We start from the raw sequence: 27,339 nt of genomic DNA on the forward strand, positions 1-27,339 counted from the left end.
GAGAAGAGGTCAATATGAAAGAATATTGGTAGCAAAAGTTGGGCTACAATAGCAATTGGATGTCGACTTATAGAGATTTCTGCAAATGTTTATCAAGCTAGAGAGGTTTTCGCCCGTTGAAAGTAGCATTGGGCCAACCCTAAGAAAAATAAATGTCGAGTTGCTGGGGTAGTCGAGTTGCCGAAGTTTCACTGTATAGCACATGTAATTGTTTTAAGAAAGTGGGTAAAATCACATAACATTAACTGACGCTTGATTTTTGATGATGAGCTAATGAAAAAGAACTCTGAAAAGAAAAAAATAGCATAAAAATATCACTCTGAGGTGAATTGACCATAAGGGAGTTTAAAAGTACTGTTAGCTATAACAGTGGCATAGCGAGAAATTTTTAACAGGGGTGTAGCCTATTTTTGCACTCAGATACATAGATATAGTTTTATACATGGATAAAATATAGTAGACAGATTCATAGATACTGAAATATATATAATTACTAGCTGCGTTGCCCGGCTTTGCCCGGTCCACCTTGAAAATAAAAATTGTGTCAAGTGACGTATATTCAACAATCAGGTGTAAAAAATAAGTAAAAAAAAAACATCATGATTTCCTTTCTAAACAATGAAGACAGATATTAAAATACTTTTAAGAAATTAAATCCAGAGAGATGGATTTAAAATGCGTAACCATGGAAACACAAAATAAAATAAGTTTAAAGAATTAAAATGCGAAAGAAAATGGTTCACAATTTGAATGGAATCGAGATTTTTGAAACTTGATTTAAAAAGGCTTGTAACTTTTTTTTCTTTCGAGATAAAAGCTTATTTTTTCGACCACAGGTCGAGTTAGATCTGGAGTAAAAAGGTTGCTTTTTCCAATGGCGTCAAAAAGAAAGCTGTGGGACAACTCCTTCACTTTTTATTGATTTATTTATTGAAGAAAGTAGTGCCTAAATTTCAGCTAAGCCTAAAAAAATTCGAGCTAAAAATGCAAATAACTCTTGCCGTAATAAAGTTAGAGCATTGAAACTAATTGCGTAGAACGTGAAAATTTCTACCCTTTCTAACGATATGTAATATTAATATGTGAAAGTAATTTTTCACCCCCATATTCGGGAATTTATGTGAAAATTGGGCCTAAATTGGAATTAAAAAAAGAACTATTCATCGAATTGTTTTTGAACTGGTCTGCAAACCTTCTCAGGACTTAAAGGAACAAACTGTGAAAATTTCAGCAAAATCGGCCGGGTAGTTCTCGAGTTTTGAGAATTCAAACAAACAGACGCTTTTTGGAGACTTCATTTTCTACTATGTAGAGATAAATATAGGGGAGATATTTAGAGAGAGAGAGAAAGAAATACATACATAAAAGCAGATAGGTGGAAAGGCACAGTAGGGCCATAAATATTTCTTTATGGGATTAATTACTCACTCCTTAACCCCTCCCGCTGCTATGCCACTGAGACATTATACATGGAGAAAAAAAATTCCCCACATTGCTAAATAATATTTCAGTTCCAATAAATATGTATAGTACAAACCTTATGTTTACTAAAAATGTCAACATTGAATATTTTCGGCATACTCACGCTGAAGGATAATTGTCACATTTCTCCCAGGTCCTGTCGTAAGGATGGGGTGGCTATTATTGACAACTGTCGTCGTCTCCCCGGTAGATGCAACATTGTTCACAGGTGGCTGGGAAGGAGCCAAAGGGGCAGGTGAAGCTGTTGTGGTGGGAAAGAGCCTCCTTCGAGCACTGGTCATGGCAGCAGGAGCTGGGGACTGAAACCGCTCACTCAGACCCACCGGAGATTGTGCATCTGCAGGGGAGACCGACAGAATATTTAAAGAACAGAATGAAGAAGAAGGAATGTGAAGAGAATGCATGTCTAATGCTAAAAAAAAGGAAAGTTAGTACATATAATTTAGTAGTTTTACATGATTAGTAGAGCCTGGATTGTGATGATCAAAAATATAAACAATTAACTTAAAATATGTATTGTTGAGAGAAATTGGGGTACAATTTTGACTAAAGAAAAAAGGAAAAATGTATAGGGGACATCTAAACATTTAAAAAAAAAAAGATTTAAATGTATTTTGAACTTCATATTAAATTACAAGAAACCAGAATTACATTGAATTATTAAATGTTTTTTGATATTTCTAAATGTGAAAAAACAATCGTCTTAAAACAAATTTTTTATGCCTAGAGAAATTTCTTTCAACATCTACAAATGAAATACCCCCCCCCCCCCCCCTTCCCAAGGTGAATAGTACAACTCAGTTGAAATGTAATGAAGTATTAACAGAGTTCTTTTAAAGAATGTATTTGTGATACATCACATGTGTTCAGAATTATGTTTTTTATATTTTTTAAGCTTAAATAATTGTGCACTACATAGTTTTCCTTCATTACCAATTGTTTTCTAACCTAGCTTAATTTTATAGCTGTGTCCTCAAAACTGTGAATAATTAGCAAGCTCAAATGCTTGCTCAAAAGATTATTTATTAATATTGCAAATAAAACTTTTATGAAAAATTGTATTTGAGAAATGTTTGAGTAAGGGAACTGTAGCTTAAAAATCATTCAGATATAGCAAGGAAAAAGATTAAAAACCTTCCATATGTATTAAACAGAATTTCACCTTTATGCATAAAAAACATAATTAAAATCATTTGTACTGGGGAAGCTTTCCTCTATTTTACTTCAAAAGGAAATAGAGAACACTAATATGTACAAGATTTGAGACTGCTTGAGACTATCAGACCCCAAAAAACTAAGATTAAAGAATAACAAAAGCAAATATCACTAAAAAAAAAAGAAGCTTATCAATGTACAATTAACAGGGGAAAAAAAAGCAATTTTTAAATGTCACTTTAAACATCAATATACAACTCCAAATTTTTTTTAAAATTTAGATGAAGTTTCACAGAAAATAAATTCTTAGGAAACAAGGAGATAGTTAAAAACAAGCATTTATATTCTATTTACGTTTTAAGAACTTAATTTTGACATTGTATCCTTATGAATGTTTCTTATAAGGCTGCCCATTAGCTACTTGTATATTGCAGACTTATAGCATTTCCCAGGGGCTGGTACTATTAGAATGCACTCAGTACAAGTTCTTGCCCCGGGTGGCAAACCTTTACAGGGCCCAATTTCGCCATATTTTTGTACCTTTTTTCATTGAAACTCGATACAAAAATTGAAGATCAAACCTTGTCTGTACTTGGTACTGCTTTAGTTTCTAGTTTTTTAGCTCATCTCTCTCTTATGCCTAATTCAATTATTATTTCACATACCATCAATATCTTTTAAATACTAGTGTAAAAAAAAAAACTAAGTAAACTTTAATGTGACCTTTAAGAAAACAACACTATTTGTGTGTGTGTGGCATGTACCTTTTTTTTAAGTACAGTCCCTTTACAACAAAATTTAAAATAACAGTTTAGTAATCCACAAAAGAAAAACTACACTTTAAACATTAAAAATTCGACAGACTTTTGAACATTAAAATACAAGGAAATTAATGTTTTCTCTTTATAAGTGTTAGTGAAAAATCTGAACAATTAATTTAACAAATTTTACATTACTTGACTTATCTATTTTATGATTTAAATTTCCTGTATTTCAAACAGAATAAAGGCATTGCACCAGCAGGTATGTTCACTGTATAAATATCTTTATACAGTGACAGAAAATTACAACATACCTTAAGTTTAATTTATACTTACTGCTAAAATAGATGTACAAAATAAATGAAAAGGTATATAAGTGGGGGAAAAAAAAAACTTCTATTATTTTACATACTTTTTCGCTCACTTGTAACTCGGCGAACACTGGGATGAGCAAGGGGAGATGATACAAGTTGAGATGCAAGTGTCATACTGGTATTAGGAGGCCTTGGTAATGACACCTATAATGTAGCAAATGACTTAAGTTCAGCAAAATCATTAACGACTGCGTATTTTTTGCAGACTTTTACATTACACTGTTTTTTTGCTACAAGGTATTTCATATAACACAAAATATTACAATAGATCAACAGGAAAAACCTTAAATATATAACAAAAAGGAATCAAAGTAATTTTTGCACAAAAAAGCACCACTTATGTATCACAAAACATTTCAAAACTTAGGATTCTCGAAATAAATTCAGCATTTTAATGAAATTTATTTCTGCTAACCCTTGAAAGAACCATTTTTATCTACTGATTAACACCTCCTAAGATTCAAACACTGACGTCACGAGAGTGTGTGTATGATAATGCAGGAGCGCTTCAAACAGACTTCTTTAGCAGCGGGGAAATTCAACTTACCGAATTAAAGATCAAATAGTACTGAATGTTAGGAATCATTACAGAAAAAGAATCTGTTGCCAAATGAAGCAAAATTGTAATCCTGTGACCTCACATCAGGGCACCTTTGTGTGTATGTAGAGGAAGGGGTGGGGGAGCACTCTCCCAATATTCAAACATTTGAGAAGGCTCTCGATCCTCACTGGGGAGAAATAACTGGAGTAGGATCAGCCAAGCTGCGACCAGAGCCTTTTGTTGGTCGTTTTGTACTTGCATTCAAGAATAACTCATTAATGAGGGATGGTCAAATAGGTTGCTACGGACCCTAACGTTTGTTTATCTGAGAATGGCAAGTTATTTCTCACTCCCCATGAAGGGTTGCATAGTGACATGGAGGTTGAAATCCACATAAATAAACATAAGAATGTTTTGAACATTTAAAGTGGCTATTGAGCTATGGTATCATGCCATACTGCCTTTAAAACAATCTCCATAATTAAATTTAGCCATACAAAGGATCTGAACTAACATTGCTTTATCTTTTACAGCTTCTAATTGAACAAAAGATTAACTTTTAAGAAAAATTTAAAACATTAACCAAAGAAAATCATACAAATTACTAAATACATTTCCGTATTTTTTTGTTTATAAAGTTACTAAATAAAATACAAGACTTACATCTTCACAAGACGGAACATTTAGACCTGATGATTCTATAGAACTCCACAGAAGTGATTCAGGCTTCCATGCCAGGGACTCCAAAATCTGTTCCTCAATCTGTGCAAACAAAAATAAATACAACTTAATATAAGAATGTTAGTCTTTCACATATTTTTTACAAAAATGGTTCATTTTGAATATTTTCACACAATAATTATTTTTCATACATTATTTATGACAAGAATCAAATCTCAAGAAAGGTCTCTTGTGCACCAAATTAGTAAACATCCGGAAAAAAAAAAACCCTTAGTACTTTTAACAAAATCGGAAACTTACATGATTTAAATGTTTAACAACATCTCTTGATAAACCATCCTCTGCCCTAATGATGAGTTCTATAACTTTATAAAATAGATAAGGCTGAAGGTTGAATATCTGTAGAACCCATGGAAAGGATCTAAATAATAAATTACAACAATTTAAATTAGAGCTAATGAATTAACAATAAAATATAAGTTCTATGGAAACTTTTTTACAAAAATAACCCATAGTGAAGTGCATGCTTTTTTTTTGTCATTCAGGCATGAGATTACTGAAAATCATATGAATTGGATATTACAACATATGCTTGCATAAGAGAAGAAAAAAAATGTCACTTTTGTATGAGCTGGATTTTATAGGAGACTAAATTGGCAATAGGATTCTGACTGTTTAGGAATCAATGATTGTTTTAAGGAAATAAGTTTTCTGTCATTATCACCCACTCGAGAACCCATTGCGAGTTCAGGCCATTTCAATAAGTTTCTTTCAGTTGAATCTATTTTTTGTCTCACTTCTCCAATTTGAGGATTTGTTCCCTGTCGCTGGTGAAAAATATATAGTTCCGTAAAGATGCATTTTATCTTGTTTTTGTTCAATTCTTTAAAAATTTACTAACTTTCTTTTGCTATATTTACAGTATGCAAAGATTTTTTGAAGAAAAAAGATAATTCCACTGTTGAAAGCATTATTTTCTGGTGTAGTTTGGTGGAAAAACGGGATTTTTAAACTTTGGTATCAGGACGAAGCAAGAAATTGCAGTTGCACAAAATGCAGATTTTTCAGCACGGCATTGAGTGGTATTAAAGTTGCATATCCCTGTTCCAATAAGGAAAAATAGTTGAAGTACTGTATTTTTTTAAAGGACAAGAGACATTTCCTTCTACAAGTATGAAACATGTAAAAATTTGGAGTAAAATAAAAAATATTTAAAAATGCTTGTTTACAATTTAAGGATGACTGCAGAATACTCTGAACGAGGACCTTGTTGGGATGCAACGAGTATGCATTTCAATACATAGATGCTGAAAATAGAGCAGACACAGAAAAACTCGAATGTCAATAACAGATGATCGAAAGCTAGGAGAAAAACGAAAAAAATACAAAAAGACTTTCTTCATTGATAATCCCATAAAAAAATTGCCTGCTACAAAGATGCCGATTAATTATTTCACACACATACACACAGCAAAAACTATGGGAGGGAATAAAAATCTCGGGGGAAAAGAGAGGAAACTCAAAACAGTAGAAAGCGTGGATCAGAGAAAGAATCTCATGCCTGATCATTACAGATTATAGGGCAAAGGATCAAAGAAAGGAACAGCTTCAATACATCACAGTTACACATAAGTAAAATTACATTTTATTAAAGTGTCATTGAAATCAAGGTCATCAAGGGAAATTCAAATAAAATCTTAGAGACAAAAGCAAAATCTTTATAAAAGTTCTTTAAAAACTTTTTTGCCAAAGTGTTTTAAAAGTGAAAGTAGCTAAATTTTTTTAAAAATACAGAGAGTCTTTCTCATGCACTAACATCTTTAGCTATAAAACTTTCATTAAATTTACTATTACACTCATACATTTAAAAAATAAAAAAAAAAACATTTTTGAAACAAATTGTTTCTAAAGAGATAATTTTTTTATCATTGCATTGACACAAAACAAAGTACAGATTAAATATGCAATGAAATTCAACCTTTGTGAATTGTAAGAGAATATCACAATTTCTAAACAGCAGGCAAATAAAGAACGCTGAAAAGCATCAAGATCCAACATATTCTGAAAAACAAGAAAAAAATAATTATTTTTCAAACAAAAAAATTACATGTTTTAGAGCTGCCAACCTGGCAATGGAATTATTGCAACTTACTTATAAAAACCTGAAAATTAGTATGACATATTTTACAGAAAATTAAACACTTATTTTGTTTACTCAAATGTTTTGTTAGTTATTGAATGAGCAAAGAAAAGAACCCTTTATTGGACACTCAAGGATTTACTTCAACATTTTAAATAGTTTGAGGAAGATCATCCCTCCCCTAATGATATTAATTCTGTATACAGAACATAATGCAAAATTTCGTTTATTCTGCTACAAACTGAAAGTCCTTTGAATATTTTAGTAATGCTTTGGAATACCGTTTTGACTTCAACATAGTAACAACACAAATTACAGATAAGAATCTATGGCTTGTTTCCCAGTTTCAAATTTTATCATGAAATATATAAAATGTGCAATCTTTCGTATATTCATACCATCAAATCAAATTTGCCCCTTTGCACAGAAGAATCTTAAAAGTTGGCAGCACTGCATTTTCAAACACATTAATTGATTAGAAAATGAGCAGAAGCTGGAAAAAAAAATCACATACATGACTAGTTACCTTAAAGATAAAAGGACTTGCACGATTTCCTTTGTTTTAAAGAGGAGGCAATTTGTATAAAAAACTCCCGTTTTGTCTTAGTTTGTCAAAGGAAAGAAAGAAGCTCTTACACCAAAGCTACAATGATTTCATCTGGTTATAAAATAATTTATAAGTGACTTTATTACAGCTTTTTTGCTAATATAAAAGCCCCGTTTACAATCAGCATTCTCTTGCAAAGAGTCAGCAATGCTTTAACAAGGCTAGAAAGATGCTCTAATTTAACCTTACACATATTTGCCAACATTCAGAGAAAAAAAAAGGAAATTCTACTTGGGGGGAAAAGAAAGGAGAAAAAAAAAATCAAAAATTTGAGAAAAAAATTTATTACTCATATTCTTGATACATATTATCATTTTTTTTTTTACCATAGAAATAGTAGCAGATTCGACTTTTTTCAAAAATTTATCAAATAAGTGCTCAAAGCAGTATCCTTAAAAGTTACATTTTGCCAAAAGTAAGTTCTTCAGACTGTTAGACAACATTGATCGAAATTGTGTTCGATACTTTTTAACTATGCTGAAAATTCTTTCACACTTTGCATTACTGTGTGTGTGTGTGCATGTGTGTGAGAAATAGACAAAATATTCAGAATTACACCAGCAAGTTCTTTAAATGGATACTCCCCTAAAGGATTGCTCATTTCACTAATTCGAACCCACTTAGTATCAATTCTTTCTTCTGTTTTAATCTCCCCCGGGAGATCTTCAATTTGAAGATTTGTGAAAGCAGTCTGAAGAGCTTAAATGTTGAAGCTGTTATAAAATACTTAAAACTAGAAAAATGAGAATTTTCAATATTATCCACATTGAATATTTCTGCATGCTCATCCCTAAGTGGGAATTTGAGCACCATATAATCACATTCTTTCATGTAAAATTCTCTAACAGAAATAAAAAATTGCTCGTTGTTCACAAACCAACTTCTGAACAATATTATCTGTACTCTCACCAATGTGTAAATCAGCAAGTTTAAGTTGATTTCTAGGAGTGTGATAATCTATCATTAAAATATCAGCACTGAATCTGTTAAAAATTGCACTAAATTTGTTAAAAACACTTTGCCTAAACAGTTCAATGAGCAGAACTCAATGTATAAATTTGAGGAGCTTGTGATTGAAATAACAAATTAAACTTACATGGGATTAATATATAATAAAAATAAACAATATGCCTTATTTACATCTGATGAAAGTGCATAAAATATTCGTTCTTTGCAAGATAAAACAGATTTTGTTACGTCAACAGCCTTAAATTTTTTGTTTGGACTGCTTGGAGCACTGTTGACACTAAGCGGTCCTTTAGAACTTTTATTCTTCACATTGTTTGCCACTGATGATTTTTCAAACTTTTTTTTTAAGGGAATTGTGTGAAATTCCAAGCTTGATGGCTTCTTTTCAGAGGCAATTTGCGACTTAAAAAAAAGCCACAAGTGGTTCCCATTGAGACACAAGTCTCTGCATACACTTGGTTGTTGACAGCCAATGGGTTGCCACATGTTTCAGTATTTTTTAAATTTTACCATTTTAAAATTCCTGAAACAATTGCAGCTTTTCTTTCTTCTTAGAAGATGTATCCAATGTAAAAAAGACATCAACTAAGAGTTCAACTTTTATTGGCAGACAAGCAGCTGCTTTCTCAGAAGTCAAGTTCAATAGGTAGCATACGCACCCAACAATGATCATGCTTTCATGTCCTTTTTTTAAGAAAGCGGCAACACCAATACTTTTACAGAGCATAACATTAGCATTATCTGCTGAAAATGCAATACAGTTTGTAGCAGGTATGTCACTCTTTAAATTCGTTCAACAGCAAATTGGCGATGTTCCGTCCTGTAAAATCCCCTTTAAGAATAGTCATTGCAAGTAGCGAATTTTCTACTCTTTTTTTGTCCCTATCGAAGTTCGTTATCACGGCGAAAAAAATCTTGGAATCCGAGTCGATGCTAACATCAGTTGATACACAAAATGCCCGCCCTCTTTAAGTTTTGATTAAAGCACTTTGACTCTGGACCGAGAACTCCGAGGCAATAGTACTTGTTTTCATTATCGTGAAACCATATTTTTTGGCAACGCTGTCTGGAAACATTTTCCTGAAGAGATTTCTAGCGTGATCGACACAATTCAACCGCAGGTTATGCTCAATTATAAATGCCGTGAAAAGACACTCCGCATAAATAACCATTATTTGTTGTAAAAAAACAGCTGATTTTATCACTTTTCACTTTTGCAGCAACGTTGTCAACATACACTTTTCTTCCAATGTGTTGAATAATACCACCTCTTCCTCCATGTGATATGCTAATATCCTTCCCACATTCCACGCAAAATAATCACTTTTCGTCGACTTTTTCAAAAAAGGAAATTTAGTTGAATATTCCGCTTTATATTTCTGCAGGTATTTTTGCCTTTTAAGTGGCGACATAATTAATACCAGCTTACAACAGGTGCTAAAAATTATCACCAACTGTGAATCACGTTCAAATCATCCTGCAACGATATCCAACTGATTGCCAGATTCAGAAACGTGTGGGGAAAATTATTACAAGGAAGTTTAGCTGTCGCTGTATTACCATCCGAAACAAGCGAAAAGGAGAAAAAATCGGTTCTTCATTCACTGCTCCAGGGAGTTTCCATTCTCCAGATGGAGGCTTGTGTTAATCCAGCACGCCATCCATTGAGGAGAAAGCTAAACTTTCCGACTATGTTTGAAAATTTTGCTTTCAAAAACTTAGAAAAGTGGGAGAAAAATATTAAAAACTGGAAATCTGGAGATGGACATAAACAGTAGTCTCCCGTTAAAAACAGTAGAGTTGGCAAATACGCTTACCACAAATGATTTTTACATTTAATAATAATAAAATACAGGCCCAATACAGGCTGATTTGACTACCGTTTTTCAGTACCTTCACAAAAATCTTGTTTAAAAATCAGTACGCTCACAAAATCAAGTCATAAACTCAGCAGCTTCACAAAACTAACTTTGAAAATCGGCACATTCTAGAAACAATATTAAAAAGTCAAAGTTTCACAAAAATCTTTATTCTAAAATAGAAAACTTGTTTTTTTTTTCTTTTGTTTAAAATACAGTTTACAAACAAAATGAAATGCTAAGATGGTTAATATGAACAATTGTTGAGGTAACATTTTTTTCATAGTTTTAAACTCATTTTTTAGCTGTATTTCGCCAAATTGCATTTACGCTATCTTTCAGCATCAGTTTTGGAGAATGATGATTTCCTAAATTGTACACAATACAAAGCCTATTGAGCTTGAGATACAATGGTAATCCCCTACTTCTTAGGCTCCCCCCCCCCAAAAAAAAAGTTAGAAATAATAGTAAATGACATTTGCACTTTTCAAACTAACGTTTAAATTGTTATAATTTTCTTCAATAAAAATTAGAATGTGCATTTAAAAGATCACAAAATCAATGCTGATTTAAAAGAAAACTTTCACAAAAATAGAATATTGATACAATACTTTCACACAAATAGGTGATACAATACTTTCACACAAATAGGTGATGATAAAAAATCCTGGATTTGTCCGATTATATATATTTATTCTTCTAGAAAATTGATCCGCAACCGAACTCAAGTCTAATTTCCTTGAGTATAAAGAAAAAACAGGTTTTTAACACATTTCACCTCTAAGTTTGCATATCAGTAACACAATTGGGTACTATGTTTGAACTTTTTTTCTTTTACTTCCACACAGTAACAAATGTAACAGAAAGAAACCAATATTTAAGGTTATTTAAACCATATCCACCCCAAACCTCTTTTTGTGCAGTGGATAGGGGCCCCATAAAAAAGTTTGTTCTTTTTATAAATAACTTCATCCATTTTAAAAATACTATCGTCAATTGAGTCCCAATCTCAGGGGTAGAAGTGGTCGACTTGTCGCATATAGGACATTTTCCACAAAAAATATAGGACAAATATAGGACACATTATATGAATAGTTTTGCTATGAAAAAAGGAATAATACATACATATTATTTAGGTATTCTTACCAATGATTTTGTTTAAAAAAAAAAAAAAACCCTCAAATAAAATTTTAACTTACACCTGAAATGACTTTGTTGTAGTTGAAAGAATAATTTTTGAAAAACACAGTGCACTTGATAGACAGAAAAAAAAATTGAACAAAGTGAAATCTATTGATAATTAATACAGCAACTCACAAGTTTTGCAGGGACAGAAGTGTCAAAAACATAGTTTATATTAATAGATAAATAAAAACGGTCTTTGTGTTGAGAACTAACAGGAAATAAACAATGCTTTGTAGCACAAATATACAGATATTTTGTGCTATAAAATTCCACAAAAAGAAAAGATTGCCAGAAGAATATTAGAACATTCCGATTAGAAAATGCACTGAACACAAAAATATACCAGCGAAAACCCGTGGAAAACAATCAAACGGCTGTTGCCAAATGCAAAATTTTAAAAACGACTTCAGACTTCGTTCTCGAAACTCCACCCAAGACAGTGACGTCATATTGCTGTAGCCAATGAGAGAAGATGCTTGTCGCAGGATTTAGTCAGTTGCGTTTTTTAATTTGAAATTCATTTGCACACGTACTTTCGACGAAAAATCCGAAGTCAGATAGTTTATTTACTTTGTTTTAAAGAAATAAATTGGATAAAAAACAGAAATATAGGACATTTTACAAAAATATAGGACGATTTTGATGCTTTTTTTTGAAAATATAGGATATATAGGACCACTTCGACCCCTGCAATCTGATTGAAGTTTTCATACACTGCACAAAAAAAAGACTGCACAAAAAGAGGTTGAGGTGTACTTAAATTTTTTAATATTCAAATAAAAAGTTTATTCAGTCAATACAGCAAATATAGCTCAAATGAACTTGGGTTTTTAAATTATGATAAAATTAATGAGTTAATACAGCAATACCATTAATTGTAATGCCATTCAACAAAGCAAAACCAATTTCAAATAAATAAGGCAAAAACAAAACTTACAGAAAAATCCGTTTTGGGTGGCAACCGCTTTTGCTCGAGTACCATGATATCTTCAAGAGCTTTAAAATATAAGTTCTCACCAAGTGTCAATCGTTTCTTTGCAAATTCAATGTGAGAACCTGGATGATCTTCAGAAGGCTGCCAAAGAATCAACATTTCAGAAATATTTACAAAATATTCATTTTGTTTCATTAAATATTTCTAGGAACTTCATAATTATTTTTGGTAACACTAACATTGGAGCAAATGCATATTAAATAAATCTGAATTGTTTTCAATTTAAAATTCTCATATATACAAAAGCAAATTCACTGATCAAGTAACACCGACATCATCAACAATGAAACTCGTGCTACAGCCTAATAATTTGATTATATTTTTTGGTAATGTTTGATATGAAGAGAAATGCTTTATTGTGACAAGGCGGAACTGGATCCGGTATCTTAATTGTTTTACTGGTAAGGCTGTCATTGCAGGAAAATGAAGAAAAGAAAAAGGGTCAACTGTTAACGCTATCTATTGTAGTTTAGGGTTAATCCACTGGAGTGAGGATTAAAATGTGAACTATCAAAATATCTCCAAACAGAAAATTCCTTTGTTCAAATGTAAAAACAATTTTTACCCATCATACCACGACGTGCGATTTTCTTGTGTAAGTATAACGCCTATTTTCTGATTAAATTTTTTTCTAGGGTAACACCCCCAGTAATTGGCAGGTCACCAGTGACTGGCACTTCCAACAAAAATGTCCTAAAATAAGATTCATATCTAATTTTTTAAAAGTAGAAGGCTATATACCAACTGAACGTACAATTACAATAAAGATTATAACTTCAATTCATGTTGCTAAATGGTAGCAGTCAATAGGAAAGAGAAACAATTGTGGCTTCTGTCAAATCAGCCATTTTTGTTGCAAAAGCTTCTTCTCTGGTTTAAAGGAAGCATGCGCATCAATCCATTAAAATCAGACAAAATATATTTTTAATTTTCGTTGTCAAAAGTTTTATTTTGTTTAAAGGTGTTACTTTGAGTGGGTAGAAATATTTTTGTCCCTTTTTGGATTTTTGAAATAATGATGGCTGCCATTTAGTGGTGTTTCAGTTTTGTTGATCACCAGTAATTGGCACATGTGCCTATAAACACTAATGTGTAGTGCAATGTGTCAATAGTTTGATTTCTTATACTTTTGCAGCAACTATATTGTATGGGTTCTACTATTGATTTGAATCCTACAGAATATACTGTTAAATTTTTAAGAGAAACAATAAAAAACAAATATGTTTGGCCATCAGTCAGATAATGCTGCTGTAGAGAATCTGTTCATTTTTTATGGTTTCTTAGAATCATCGGGTCAATGTTACTTTTTCTGTGGAAACAGCTATAATTTGTAAAATTGAAACTGCATACCGACTAATGAAACAGCAATAATTCAATTTTTTTTCCATGCAACACTCCAAATTTATTTTTATTTCTCTAAAATACTTTTTCAACCTGAAAATGTGTGCTTTAACATTAGTTTATGTAAAATTACCTACTTTAAATTAACATTATTTACGTTTGTTATGATGATAAAATTCATATGTAATCAACAAATGAAATATAAAGTGATTTTGCAGTTGTATTAACATGTGCCAATTACTGGGTACCAAGGTGTCATACACTGGGGCATCGGGTACCAATTACTGGTGATTTTAGTAACTTTATATATATATATATATATATATATATATATATATATATATATATATATATATAAAAATATCAATTCAAATATTTTTGATTTTAGTGAACTAAATAGACACATATATGTGCAATCTTTAACCCTAAAATATTTGCAAGTGAATTTTTTTCTTCTAAGTAATGAAAACAGAGGTAAATTTAAGAACTAACTCTTAAAAAACCAATTACTGGGGGTCGTTACCCTACTATTAATTTATCTATTTTCACTTTTATTCTGTATGTACCTCTAACTAACTTTTTTTAGCGTAAATTTTGTTTCAATTTCATTAAAATTAGCCAACTTTTGTCAGTTTATTTGAAAATGTTACAATATGATGATTTGAAAATTGAAGCACTTTCTTTTAAGGTAACAAAAGAGAAAATGAAACAAACCATTGCGTAACAAGTACAAAAGGTCTCTCCCATCTCTTTGACACGAGCTAATATCTTTTCTTCAGGATTGATGCTACATTCTCTATAGATAAAAATATGATCAATAAAACAATAAATATGGATGAAAAACATTTTGTAACATTATGTTTTTTCGCTAAAATAGTTTTTAGCAAAAATTTTTTTGCTAAAACTTTTATGAAAAAACCCCTTTTTGCTGAATTAATACAAAGTGCTTTTTTCTGTGCATAACATATAAAGACATGATTTGACTCAAGTTGGTTTGCTGAAGAAATGAATCTAATCTACAAAAATTTGAACATTTTAAAAAGACCACTTTTAAAAATAAGAAAAAAGTGGGTTTTTAACAAAAAACTCCTTTCACTTGATTTGCAGCAATATTGACACTTTGACAGGAGTAAAGGTATTTTTAAATGTTTATCCTCATTTATCCATACATTATACCTATGTTTCACAGTCAACATAGGGTGATTTGCCAGTGGTTGACCACCTACCAGTAGTTGAGCACTAATATGTACAAAACAAGAATAAATTAGTAGATATTTTTAATCTGATTGCTGGAACTAATTTATAGCATCCCATAAAGTGTTCTCTTATAATTTATAGTTGCAACTAAAGTTTTGAATGGAGGTTCGGACGGTACAATTACAAAGACAGATAAAAAATTAAGAAAATCATTTTTCTTACTAGTGAGAATTATCATGAGATAAAAGTTTAATTTGTATTCCTCTACGTTAAAGTTGATTCTTCAGGTTCATTTACTGATATATGCTGATCATACATGTTTATACTAAGTAAATAAAAAAAATGCATCAATTTACTAATCTTATGCTGGGATTGAGGGGTGGTCAACTACTGGTTGTCTGAAATGCAATTAATGCTAGTAGTTGACCAAAAGGGTCAAGTAATGAACTTATGTTGGTTTTAAAGCTTTTCTCTTGAAAACAAAGTGCTTGTAAACATCTTTTAGCTTAAGATAAAATATAATGCTTCTTTTGTTTAGAAAAAAAGTATTTTTGCAAGTAATTGAATAGCCATCTGTCCGCTGAACCAATAGAACCAAAATTTGTGTGATACGGTTATTTGAACAGATGATCTCCTAATTGCGAAAATTTTAAACAATGTAGTACTAACACAGATTCTGTTATAGTAAAGTTTCGGAAATTTCAAATTGCAACCCCACATTTTTTTGCGCATAACTATCCTCATATTGAAAAACCTCAAATTGGTTGTAACGAGTGGTGTGACAAAAACTGCAAAGATTAAAATTGTTTATCCTAGTGACAGTATAAAAGAGAAGCATTTTGCATAACTCACAGGGTAAGATAGTAGCAGAAGCACCAACCACTAAACACCATGTGCAAAGCTTAAGGAAAACTCTTTAAAATGCAGAGTGGAAAGCGTGTTTCTTCAGTCGGTGCTTAAATTTTCGTCACACGTCAATCGATCCAATGCCATTTCTGGCTCATCAATTTGGGTAAGGAAAGAGAATTGAGATTTTACTACTGTAACCGCAGCCACAAGATCACTACGTTGTTTAAAATCAGCAATCTCAAACGCATTCCTTCAAATAACCACATCTAAAATTTTGGATCAATTAGTTCAGCAAATAGGCCGCCAGGACTGTATGGAAAGTTACTTTTGAACACCCCATATAAACTATTAAACATTCTTCATGTAAGGGTTACTTCACAGTAATGTTATAGTATTTAGGCACTATTCTGACAGCTATGCTGACTAGATTCGGGTCGATGGTAATGTTCAGGTCCTGCGGTGACTTACATGATGGTGACGTCATATCTGCTATGAACTTTGAGAGAAATTAAAGAAATATCGCTAAGTTGGTATCATTTTTGGCAACTTATTTAGGTGCAAAATTGCTTAATTTTGCCAAATTTGGTGACTTTTTAAAATTCTAGTAGGTCATCGCTGCCAGAGTTTAAAAGTATGTGCGAGTGGTTTTTTTTAGCTATTGCTTTTACTTCATTTTGCGGATTATCTGCGAAATTCACTTATACGCGGTTACTATGTCACCCTATTCTGCAGATAATTGGGAGTTTACTGATTACTCTGATCACTCATAATATCAATGCATTACTTTTAGTAGTAATGTTTTAATATTTAAGCATTTTACGAGCAGTCTAGGGGGGCTAGATTCTCCACCTGAGGTGTCTTCGGCATCTCATACATTTGTAGTCAATAGGCTTGACGAGAAATTGAAGATATAATATAAAGTTGGCACCACTCTTTGGCGACTTAGTTTACACACCAAATGTCAGGAAGTTTTCACGCATTTTAACCATCATCAAAGTCACGTGACATCTGTGATGATGTCATCCACCCAAAACCAATCAAGGGCTACTTTAAGGGAATATAAGTTCATACAGGCATGCATCCAGCCGATTTTAATAGTGTAGATTTCAGATTTTATAGTGTTAAAATTGGTCAACTACTGGAAGTGAATAGTCAACTACTGGTGAAAAGTCCTTTTTTGAGTTCTATTTAAAATAACTTGAAAAATATTAAGCAAATCAGAAAAAATGGTTAGTAGCCGTAGGTCCTAATAGTTTTATAGACACATAGAAAATTTTCCAATTTTTTTCCAGTTTTTTTTCTTGTGAAATTAAATAGAACTTGCAGAAATTTCCACTAAATGGTCAACTACTGGCGATTCACCTTACTTATAAGCAATGCACAAGAGATAAAAAAGACAGATAAACAACAGTTTAAAAATTATAATTTTTAAAGGTGTTAATTTAGGTTACATTAAAAACAAATTTAGAAAGAAAACTAACTTTATTTATATGTAAAAGATAAATTTTAAAGACACTTAAGTTATTTCCAGGTATTTAATTTTATAATAAAAAAGAAGTATTAGAAAATCTAGGCAAAAGTACAATTAGCAAAATAATATATCCGACAATTTTACATAACAATAAAACAGTACAAAGATGCAAATAAATGTATTGGTTATAATTTTTGCTCAAATTTGCACATTTTTGAAACATAATACAAACAGTTATAGAGACATACCGAGTAGCACTTTGGCAGAGTAGCCGAGTAAATCGGCCTTTCACTACTCGGCCGAGTTTCCCAGTACCAATTATGTTGAAAGAAGGACCACCGACACACACCGATGAATTTTGAACTTATTGAAATAGTAGTATAGACCTCCTTGTCCATATAAGTTTTTTAACTAAATTCCTGCTGAAATTTAACTACAAAATTTTGCAAAAATAATATTTTTTAAACTAAAAATGAATAAATAAAAGGTATGACTTATTCAAGTTGGAATTAAAACAAATTATACAAATTTATTCATTATAGGTCTAGTGCGCTAAACATAAATAATTTTTAAAAGCAAAAAAACAAATGTGCAGGAACACTGCAGACACGTTTTTCTGTGTTACAGGGATCGTCTTTTCAGTGCATAACATGTGAACTAAAGAATGTAAAGGCATACGACAAAAAATTCGACTTTTGCCGGATACCTTTAAATCAACGAGCTCACATTTTGTGCATTGAAAAAGAAATTCCTCGTAACGCCAAAACACGTGTCTGCAGTGATCCTGCACTGTGCTTCTAACGTTGTTTTATTTCCTTTTATTTTTAAAGCTAAGGTATTTTTATATATCTTATAACTAATTTTAGTTTGTAGCAAAAATTCCATATTTGCACAATTTTTAACAAAAAAGTTTTATTAACTTTCGAGACATTCGAGCCAAGATTTACTCCATTAAAGTATTTCAAACTTCATTATTCTCAAAATTTAAATTTGAATTGTAAATGGTTGCAGAAAATCATATATGCTTGAGCTTTTTTGTAAATTTTAATACATTCAATTTTTTTGCAACTACTCGGTATTGGCCGAGTATCTAATCAAAGTTTGGCCGAGTACCGAGTACTTGGCATATTGGCCGAGTAGGCTGAGTACCGAGTAGTTACCGAGTACTCGGTACGTCTCTAGTTAAAAACATGCAAAAAATTTTTAAAGACCAAAAAGCATATTTAATATTTTTAGTCCACTTGCATTTATAAACACAAATCTGCACAAATAGCGCTCCAAAGAAAAATAACTGTTTTCAAAATGCTTTAAATAGCATCTTTATTCTTTAAAATTTCTTTTAAAAATAATTTAAGAAAAATTTCAGAAAAAACTTATTTTCGGATAGATTTAAGATTATAAATGTTAATAATTTAAGGTTATAAATTTCATACAACCAATAAACTATCATAAATTTGACTTCGAAAATGTACCTGAATATATTCAATAATCCTTCAGATGGAGCAGCCTTTCTTCCTGCTAAAAGTGCTTGTAATCGACTCACGCTCTGCGTAGCTGTTGTAACTGGAGTAACATAGGCAGATTCTTTGTCTTTTAAGTATTTCCGTCCAGTTAAAGGCGTAGAAGGCAACAAAGTTCTTGTCTAGTGGGGGGAAAATTCAGAATAGATAACTCTTTTTAAATCAAGTATGATACATTAATTTCAAAATCAATGTGGAGAAAAGTGAGAAAGATTATAAAGTGCACACTTGAACATTTATAAAAGCCTTGTTAGCAGGGTTGCCCCATTTTGTCCACCATGGAAAAACGTTCCCGGACAAAATGTCATTTTGTCCACTTCATCAGTAAACTGAAAGTTGAGTTAAAAATTTGAAGTTTGAAAATAATAAATAATTGTATAGATTTTTCTTATTTAAGTAATATTTTAATGTAAAAACAGCTGTATATAAACAATTGATTGTAAAATATTTTAAAGTGAAAAAAAAAAGATTAGTTGAAGTTTATGTAAATGTGTTAGTAAATCAAATGAGTGTTAAAATAAATTATAGCGCATGTAATAGCATTTATAAAACAAGCACATCAGCTGTAAATTTTAAGATCTGTGATATGGAGGTTTATTGCCCATAATAGGTGCATTTATAAAATTAAAAAGTAGAAATAAAAAGTTTTTAAAGCTTGGGGTTTAAAAACATTAAAAATCATATTTAAAAAAAAGCAAAACTACTTAATATTAATAAAAGAAATGTTGGCATAAAGTGAAATCTGTTCTTGCAATACAAATACAAATGTGATGATCAGCACTCTGACTAGGCTGTTCCTAGTCAATTAATTAGTCCCAGTGAAGATTATTGGCTCTTTTAAAGCTATCTATCCTCTTGCCTATTATAGCCTCTTCCGGTACATTGTTCCGAGTATCCACAACCCTACTCGAGTAGTTTCTTAATGTGTACAACATTAACATTTCCATAAACTATGCTGAGTACATAAATATTTTACTATGGGGTCACATCAATAAAAACTCGAAAAATATAACAGTTATAAAATATTTTTAGTCTATAAAAAACTTGGTTTTGTATGTATGTCTCCAAGCATTTCATTTGACTTTCCCATTGAGTTTATTTTCTACTATTGTATAGAATAGTATATCTACTATAAGTATAGTAATCTACTATTGTATATAATGTAATCATGCCCAATAGATTATTCATTGTTAAATTAGCTGCACCAATGTGTAATTATTTTTTTTTAGATGTATGAAATTCTAAAGCTAATGATTCTATTTTAATTAAATGATTAATTCATAATAGAAAATGTATTAGTATAACATACTTATATTATTACACCATAACCAATAAATGTATGTATGTATAGTCAGATTATTTTTCATTTCGTCTAGTTTCTTCCGGTGTCCCGGACCTTTCACAAAAAAGTGGACAAAATAGCAACCCTGCTTGTTAGGCACCTTAAAGCTCACATTTTTTAATAAAAAAGCAATTTTAAGGACAATTCATGGTTCAGCTTCTTCATAAGTTTTCTTTTTCATTTATTCATCATAAAAAAAACAAACCTCTTGCATGTGTTGGTGCAAATTTCCTCTTGCTTCCGGATTTGCCATTTTATTGGCAAGCTCCGATAACCTAGATTGTAAATAATTCTGCTTTGCAGGTGTTCCAATCTCTTCATTCGCATTATCTCCAAGAAAAATACGTTCATCAAAATCACCAACATTAAGAACGTGCTCTTCATATTCTTTATTTATAGCTTTGCTGAAAAAGATAAATAAATAAACATTCAACGCACATCTAATATTTAAATACTTTCCCGCATAAGAAGGTGATAAAGGATTATTAGGTTATGTTTTAGTCTTTTTCCCACTTAAATGTATTAGTAATTCAGCATAATTAGATTTATCCTCTGAGAATTAAAGCTTATTAGAAAATCCAGGTAAAGCTTTGCTAGCACTTCTCCGAGAAATTTAAAGATTGAGAGAAATAATACATGCATGGGGTTGAAATAGCTGCTAAATATAAAGCAAAATTAAAAAAAAAGTGCATGAAATAAACAAAGGTTTACAAAATATACCATAGGAATAAGCGTTTTGAAGTTAAAGCACTAGGGAAACAAAATAAAACTGAGGTAAAATTACCATACATAATACTCACCTATTGAGTTCAAAATTTTGAGTATCTAGTAAGCCCATGAGCGATTCTATTTTCCCTTTGAGAAGCTGAAAAATCAAAACAAAATCCACATGTTAATCACTTGAAAACATGTGTGATTGATATCCCATATGATTGAATGGTTTTTGATTTCATTATTTACTCAAATAAAAAATTTCATTACATAAAATGCAAACACAATTTTAACATAATAGTCATTTAAATTTACAATGAGGTGTTTTAATGTTCGATGTTTATTAAGTACATAACCACAGAATACATTTTTCACAAGGATTTTCTACATAGAAAGTTGTTTAATGTTTTAAACTGAAAGTTTATGAAATGTCCTGCCGTCTTCAGTAGCTTTAACAGTCCAGGGTGTACCTTGGCTTCCTCAAGAAACCTTTTATAGGCCACCCTTCTTCCTGCTAGAATTTTTTAGCTCTTAGTTCTCAGAACTAAGAGGACTCTTTCTAGGCGATCAATGTGCGTAAAATGAGGAATTTAAATTTAATAATTGAAGATCAGACAGAAAAATTCAGTATTCATCTATGCTTTTTTGGTAAAAAACAATTCTAGTGAAATAATATAGTTGGTTCTCTGTTTAATGACGCTCTATTTAACAACTCTCTATTTAAAGACGACTTTTCACGGTCCCAGAACCTCCACTCTAGCCTTAGAAACATTCTATTTAAAGAGTATTTTTTGTGGACCCTTGAAAGTCGCTAGAGACCCAAAAGCATTAACAATATAACATGCAGATGAGTTGCCGAATAAAATTTTGCTTCCTTTTGTGCAAACAAAGACCTGGCTTCTCCAATATATAATCTGCAGAAGAAAAATGGACCAGTCAAGAATCAGTATCATTTATTTTCGCTGTTGCACAATAGTAATCCAACCAGACTAGTGCATTCAAAGATGTGTAAAAGTTTTAAAAACCAGTGGTGCCCAATAGCAATAATGCACCCACCCAAAATAAGATAGAAATTCTTTTAAAATCACCCCCAACCAATAATTCCGATTTGATGATTAGACTTCTATTTCTAGTTGTCAAGTTTGTGATACCTTGAGTTTTGGATTGCATTTTTTCATTATCGAGACCTGCAACTGAAGTGACGAATGAATTTGCAAAAGCAATTTCAAAATACAATCAATATCTTTGTAAAAAATAATTTTTTCTGTACATTTTAGATAAAAAAATAATTTATATGTATATTTATGCTACTGGCAAAAAAAAAAAAAAAAAAAAAACATTTGTTTAATAAAGATGTTTCTATATAACAATATATATATATATATATAAATTGCGTGCTGTTACAAATAGCACCAAGATTATACATTTTGATGCCTAGAAAACTTATTCTAAATGCCTAAATTTAAATGCTTATTTCTAACACTGGTAAGCACTCCCGCATTATCAATCACTTTAAGCAGTACCAACAATCAGATGATCAACAATGACTTTTGTTGCACCTACATTTGCTGGCTCATTTAGTCTTTCATTTTAAATTAATTTCTTTGATATTTAAAAAGCATACAATGACTAAAAATTGCAAGACATTGGAAATTGTTTTGGCGGAAATAAAGCTTATAAAGCAAACTTATTGGGGTAAGGAAATGGAAAAAAAAAATGCCCTAGTTTTACCGGTGAGATAACTACGTCAGTCTATTCTTTTGGTATCTCAGAACATTTTAAAAATTCCTCATGGCTTCATTCTTGATGATTATCCTCTTAAGCATTTTTGTTGATCATGACATAGTATGCAGAGTTATCACTTAGTCTAGCATTTAATGCTGGTAACTAGTATTTTTCAACGAGCCAGAAGAATACTGTGCAAAAAAGATCGGGAAGGAGACAGAAAGAAAGGGGGGGGGGGGCAAACAACTTTTACAATCAAAATAACACCAGTAACATGTAACTAATTAAATGGCATACCTTTTTTTCCATCAATTTTTTAATGTAAGGCTTCCACCAATGTTCTTTGATACCTTTTGCTTCAGCAGGAATACCTTGGTGTTTATTGCAGAGCAATTCGATAAGACATGGGGGTTCAAATGGAACTAAAAAATCCTTTGTCCCAAAATTTGGAGGGAGTCCTAAATTAAAAAAAAAATGAAATATGTCATTGGAAATAGCATTGCATTTGCCATTGCTGTCAAACCTCGTTAATTTGAAATGCACAAGACCACAATAACTTTTTCATGTTAACCAGATTTCATCTTGTCTGATAAATTATAAAGTGAGTTAACTCGCAGGACAGGACCAAATTTGTATCTTATGTTAAGCGAAATTTTATGCTAAGTGGTTTTGTGTTAATGAGGTTCGACTGTATTAATTACTATGCAAAATTAATTTCATTCCACCCCACAATTTTTTTACAACTTTCAGAGACAAACCAATACAGAAGATTTAAATTGAATGACCGAATCTCTAATACATCTTATATCTTTAAACAAGCAATTCTTGTGGGTATATATATATATATATTTCTTATCTCAGAAACGGCTCTAACGATTTGGATGAAATTTTGGATTTAATTGTAGTTTTGCATTCTAAGTTCATCTACATCAGTGTCTTTTCTGTAAAAATGCGATTTTTTACAAAAAAGTTTTTTAATATAAAGTCAAATTGAGTTAAGCCTTGAAGTAAACTGTGAGTTGACGCATCAGGCAGACGATTTGCAACCATAACAATGAAAATTTGTCTCTTCTCTTATACTTGCTTAGGGTTTGGCTGATATTGGCCACTTTGGCTAATTTCAAACACACTTGGCTGAAAACAAATCCAAAAGCATTATTTATGTAAGTCGATGTAAGGCTTTTTCTTTTTTAAGTGAAACTATTGTTTGACCGTCCTATTTTATTTTCTTTTTTTCTTTTTACACTTCAAATAGTTTAACATGTTTTTAAATCACACATCTAAATTTTATTTCGAAGAAACGTATGTCTTGAGACTGTTCATGTTTTGATAAGACAGTTGTTATCATTTGTTGGAATGGTTTGTGGATCATCAGTTTTGATGGATGTCATGCTATATGTAGCATTTTCTGGTGTAAAGTAGTCAACTACACGAAAAGTAGTACTTATGCAAAAAGAAAATCTCGATTGGGATATAATCGTGAAACGCATCATAGTATGAAAGGAAGTATTCAGTTAAAAACCGTTTTCACCATAGCAAAACTGGCTAGTCAAAATATTTTAATTATTGACAAGAAAATTGTATAGTGGAAACAAATGTAACAGATAGTTTAAAGCAAAATGCTGATTTAATTACATTCAGAATCTACTTTGTTTGATACTTTAGTGTTATAAGAAGGTCGAATGCTTAATATTTCGTTTTTTCAAGTATATTTGGAAAAGTATTGAACCTTAAAAAAACACAATTGACAAAAAATAATTCTTTTAAAGCCGAGCGAGGCTCGGTCGTCCAGGTACTACCTTTAACATTCACAATGAAAAACTAGGATTTAGAATTAATTACATCTGACATTCCACGCATTAGCTGCTGTGAGTTTTATTTTAGCACTGAATTTAAATGTTATTATTTCAAACCTTAGAATAAATATATAAATGTTGTGAATTATAATCATTTTATTTGTGTGTGTCGAGTAGTGATGTTCCCATCAGTTTTACCGAGGGTATACTTACAGTAATCCATTTTGTACAATATGTGTATGCAATTATATACATAGTGTCTAAAAAATGTTTGAGAGTATTTGGCAAACATGAAGTATACCCAATGGGAAACACCCCTGGTGTCGAGATCTTAAAAAGAAGGGGCAATAGTCACAGTTTCCAAGGAATTTAAAAATAAAATTGGCTGTCTTTTTTCCTTTGAATTTGAACTAAATGTGCTGGTTATCCTAAACTTAATGCATGAAAACATTACTTTATAATAAAGGGGGAAAAAAGAGAAGGAAAAAAATGTAAATTTCTAAAAAGTCACAAGCAACAGTTAAAATAAAGAGAAAATCACTCATAGACCTAAATATTGGACTCAACTGTATGCTTACCAATGAAATCAGGATTGAGTAGATCCTTCCTCTCAGCTAATAAGGCGTTGCTGTACATGAAGTCAACACAACATAATAATAAATGAAAAGAATTAACAAGGTCTTCTGATATTGCAGGAAAGTTACCTGAAAAATGAGGTACAAACATGATTAGAATTTTAACATTAATATCGAAAGCATATATGAATATACAACAGAACAAAAATACCAAATAATCAACACCTGCTTAAGACAAAAATTTGAAAATAACTGAAAAATGATTCACCTTTACATGTTACTAACAACAATTCTGCTGAACAAAACTTATGTATCACAGTGAAAGCTTGATACACGAAAACATGTTGAGATTTTTTAAAATTTCGAATTGTTTTTTTTGTAATTAATTTTTTAAGCTTAAATTTTGCATAAATTGCCTATTAAAGGGGTGAAAAATTACCTGCACATATTAATATTATATATCGTTAGAAAGGGTAGAATTTTCTACGTTCTACGCAATTTGCTTCAACGCTCTAATTTAAATACGGCGGAAGTTATTCGCATTTTTAGTTCGAACTTTTTTAGGCTTAACTAAAATTTAGGCACTACTTTCTTCATTAAATTGGTTAGTAAAAACTGAAGGAATTGTCAGACAGTTTTCTTTTCGGCACCACTGAAAAGAGCGGCTTTTTGTACTCCAGATCTAACTCGATCTATGGTCGAAAAACTAAACTTCTATCTCCAAAGGCAGAAAAGTTACAAGTCGTTAAAAGTAGATCTAATTTAGAATAATCTAATCTTCATCATCATTCTCTTAATTAAAATTATTGATGTTTTATTTGGCGATGCCATAGTTACATCTTTTCGATTGGCATGTTTCTTCTTTCTTATTCACAAACTTTAAGGGTTTCAATTTTATCGGAAAATCTTAGGCTCAATTCAAGCCCTGAGCTAAAGAGCAAAATATATTATTAGAGACCACGAATATGAAAGCGACTTTTCAAACATACAAAACTGCAGTTTTTCCCTTACAGCCCTGCAAGTTGGTACAAGTTATTTTAAAACCTGGAGAAGAGGTGTTTTTTGATTCAAAGGGAGCTCATAATGCGTTTTTAATCTGTTTCTTTCTAATTGACGATTTAAATCTTTGCGAATTAAATAAGATTGCAAAGCAACATTCGGCGGCTGGTGAGCATTAGTGAGGAGGGGGCAGAGCCCCCTAGTATTTAAAAAAAAATTAAAGTCATCATAGCTGCGCAATAGCCAATGGAGTTGGGGCTTGCTTTGTCATTTCAATGGGCAAGGCAAACGCACCAGTTACATGGTCAGCCAAATCAGAATTCCCGGGGTTTTCTTCCCAAGCATACTTGGCATTCATTTCGTCGACGCCCCTGCATTGCTGGTGGATCATTTCACTGAATTTCGGACAAATGAAGAGTTCATAACGCGACACTTTTTTTGCCATAACTCTTTAATTTACCATTTGATTTTCAAATTATTTTAATTTGAGTTTGTGTCGGTAGGACAAACACAAAATAAAAAAATGTGAAAATCAAACAGATAGTTAAAAAAAAATATGGCAAAAAAAGGCATGTTAGGTATTTTACATACCTGTGTGAAATTCAGTGAAATGACCCACCAACAATGCAGGGTGTGGAAGATTACTTCTCAAGGAGAACAAGGTGAAATTCTCTATAAAAGTTTTCCAGAAAAATAAAACTAAATGTGAAATCCTCCAAAATGTGTGAAAGAACATCAGAAGAAAAAAAAGGTCTAGAACAACAAATGGTGGTCAATTTATAGGGGTTGCTTTAAATGTTGTAAAGTTCAAAGGTTTTTTCCCCATCAAAATTACTATTGGGCCAATCATTGCAAAAATAAATGTTGATTTTGCAAGATAGCCAAATTATTTGCGTATCAAGTTACTGGAGTTTCACTATATTACTACAATTAAGTTACTAATAAACATTAGATAAAAATGGAACAACGTTAAAAAGCACAAAAAGGATAAAACGTTTTTAAAATCGCACACATGTTTCGGAGGCAATAGCCTCCTTCCTCAGTGCGAAATGAAGAAATGGATGA

General features: G+C 31.4%; 1 protein-coding gene across 1 annotated transcript in view; it reads right to left on the reverse strand.

Annotated features, from left to right (window-relative positions):
• Window positions 1-27,339, reverse strand: part of LOC129229274 (retinoblastoma-like protein 1) — a 59,416-nt gene that overhangs the window by 19,897 nt on the left and 12,180 nt on the right. The window contains exons 5-16 of the mRNA XM_054863546.1: window positions 25,279-25,404; window positions 23,202-23,362; window positions 21,269-21,333; window positions 20,674-20,872; window positions 19,079-19,248; window positions 14,804-14,885; window positions 12,692-12,829; window positions 6,973-7,055; window positions 5,295-5,415; window positions 4,977-5,075; window positions 3,811-3,916; window positions 1,586-1,819 (exon numbers count right to left, since the gene is read on the reverse strand). Coding sequence (XP_054719521.1) covers window positions 1,586-1,819; window positions 3,811-3,916; window positions 4,977-5,075; window positions 5,295-5,415; window positions 6,973-7,055; window positions 12,692-12,829; window positions 14,804-14,885; window positions 19,079-19,248; window positions 20,674-20,872; window positions 21,269-21,333; window positions 23,202-23,362; window positions 25,279-25,404 — 1,584 coding nt within the window. The remainder of the gene's footprint in view (window positions 1-1,585; window positions 1,820-3,810; window positions 3,917-4,976; window positions 5,076-5,294; window positions 5,416-6,972; window positions 7,056-12,691; window positions 12,830-14,803; window positions 14,886-19,078; window positions 19,249-20,673; window positions 20,873-21,268; window positions 21,334-23,201; window positions 23,363-25,278; window positions 25,405-27,339) is intronic.

Source organism: Uloborus diversus, chromosome 9 (assembly GCF_026930045.1).
Source record: "Uloborus diversus isolate 005 chromosome 9, Udiv.v.3.1, whole genome shotgun sequence".
NCBI lineage: Eukaryota > Metazoa > Arthropoda > Arachnida > Araneae > Uloboridae > Uloborus > Uloborus diversus.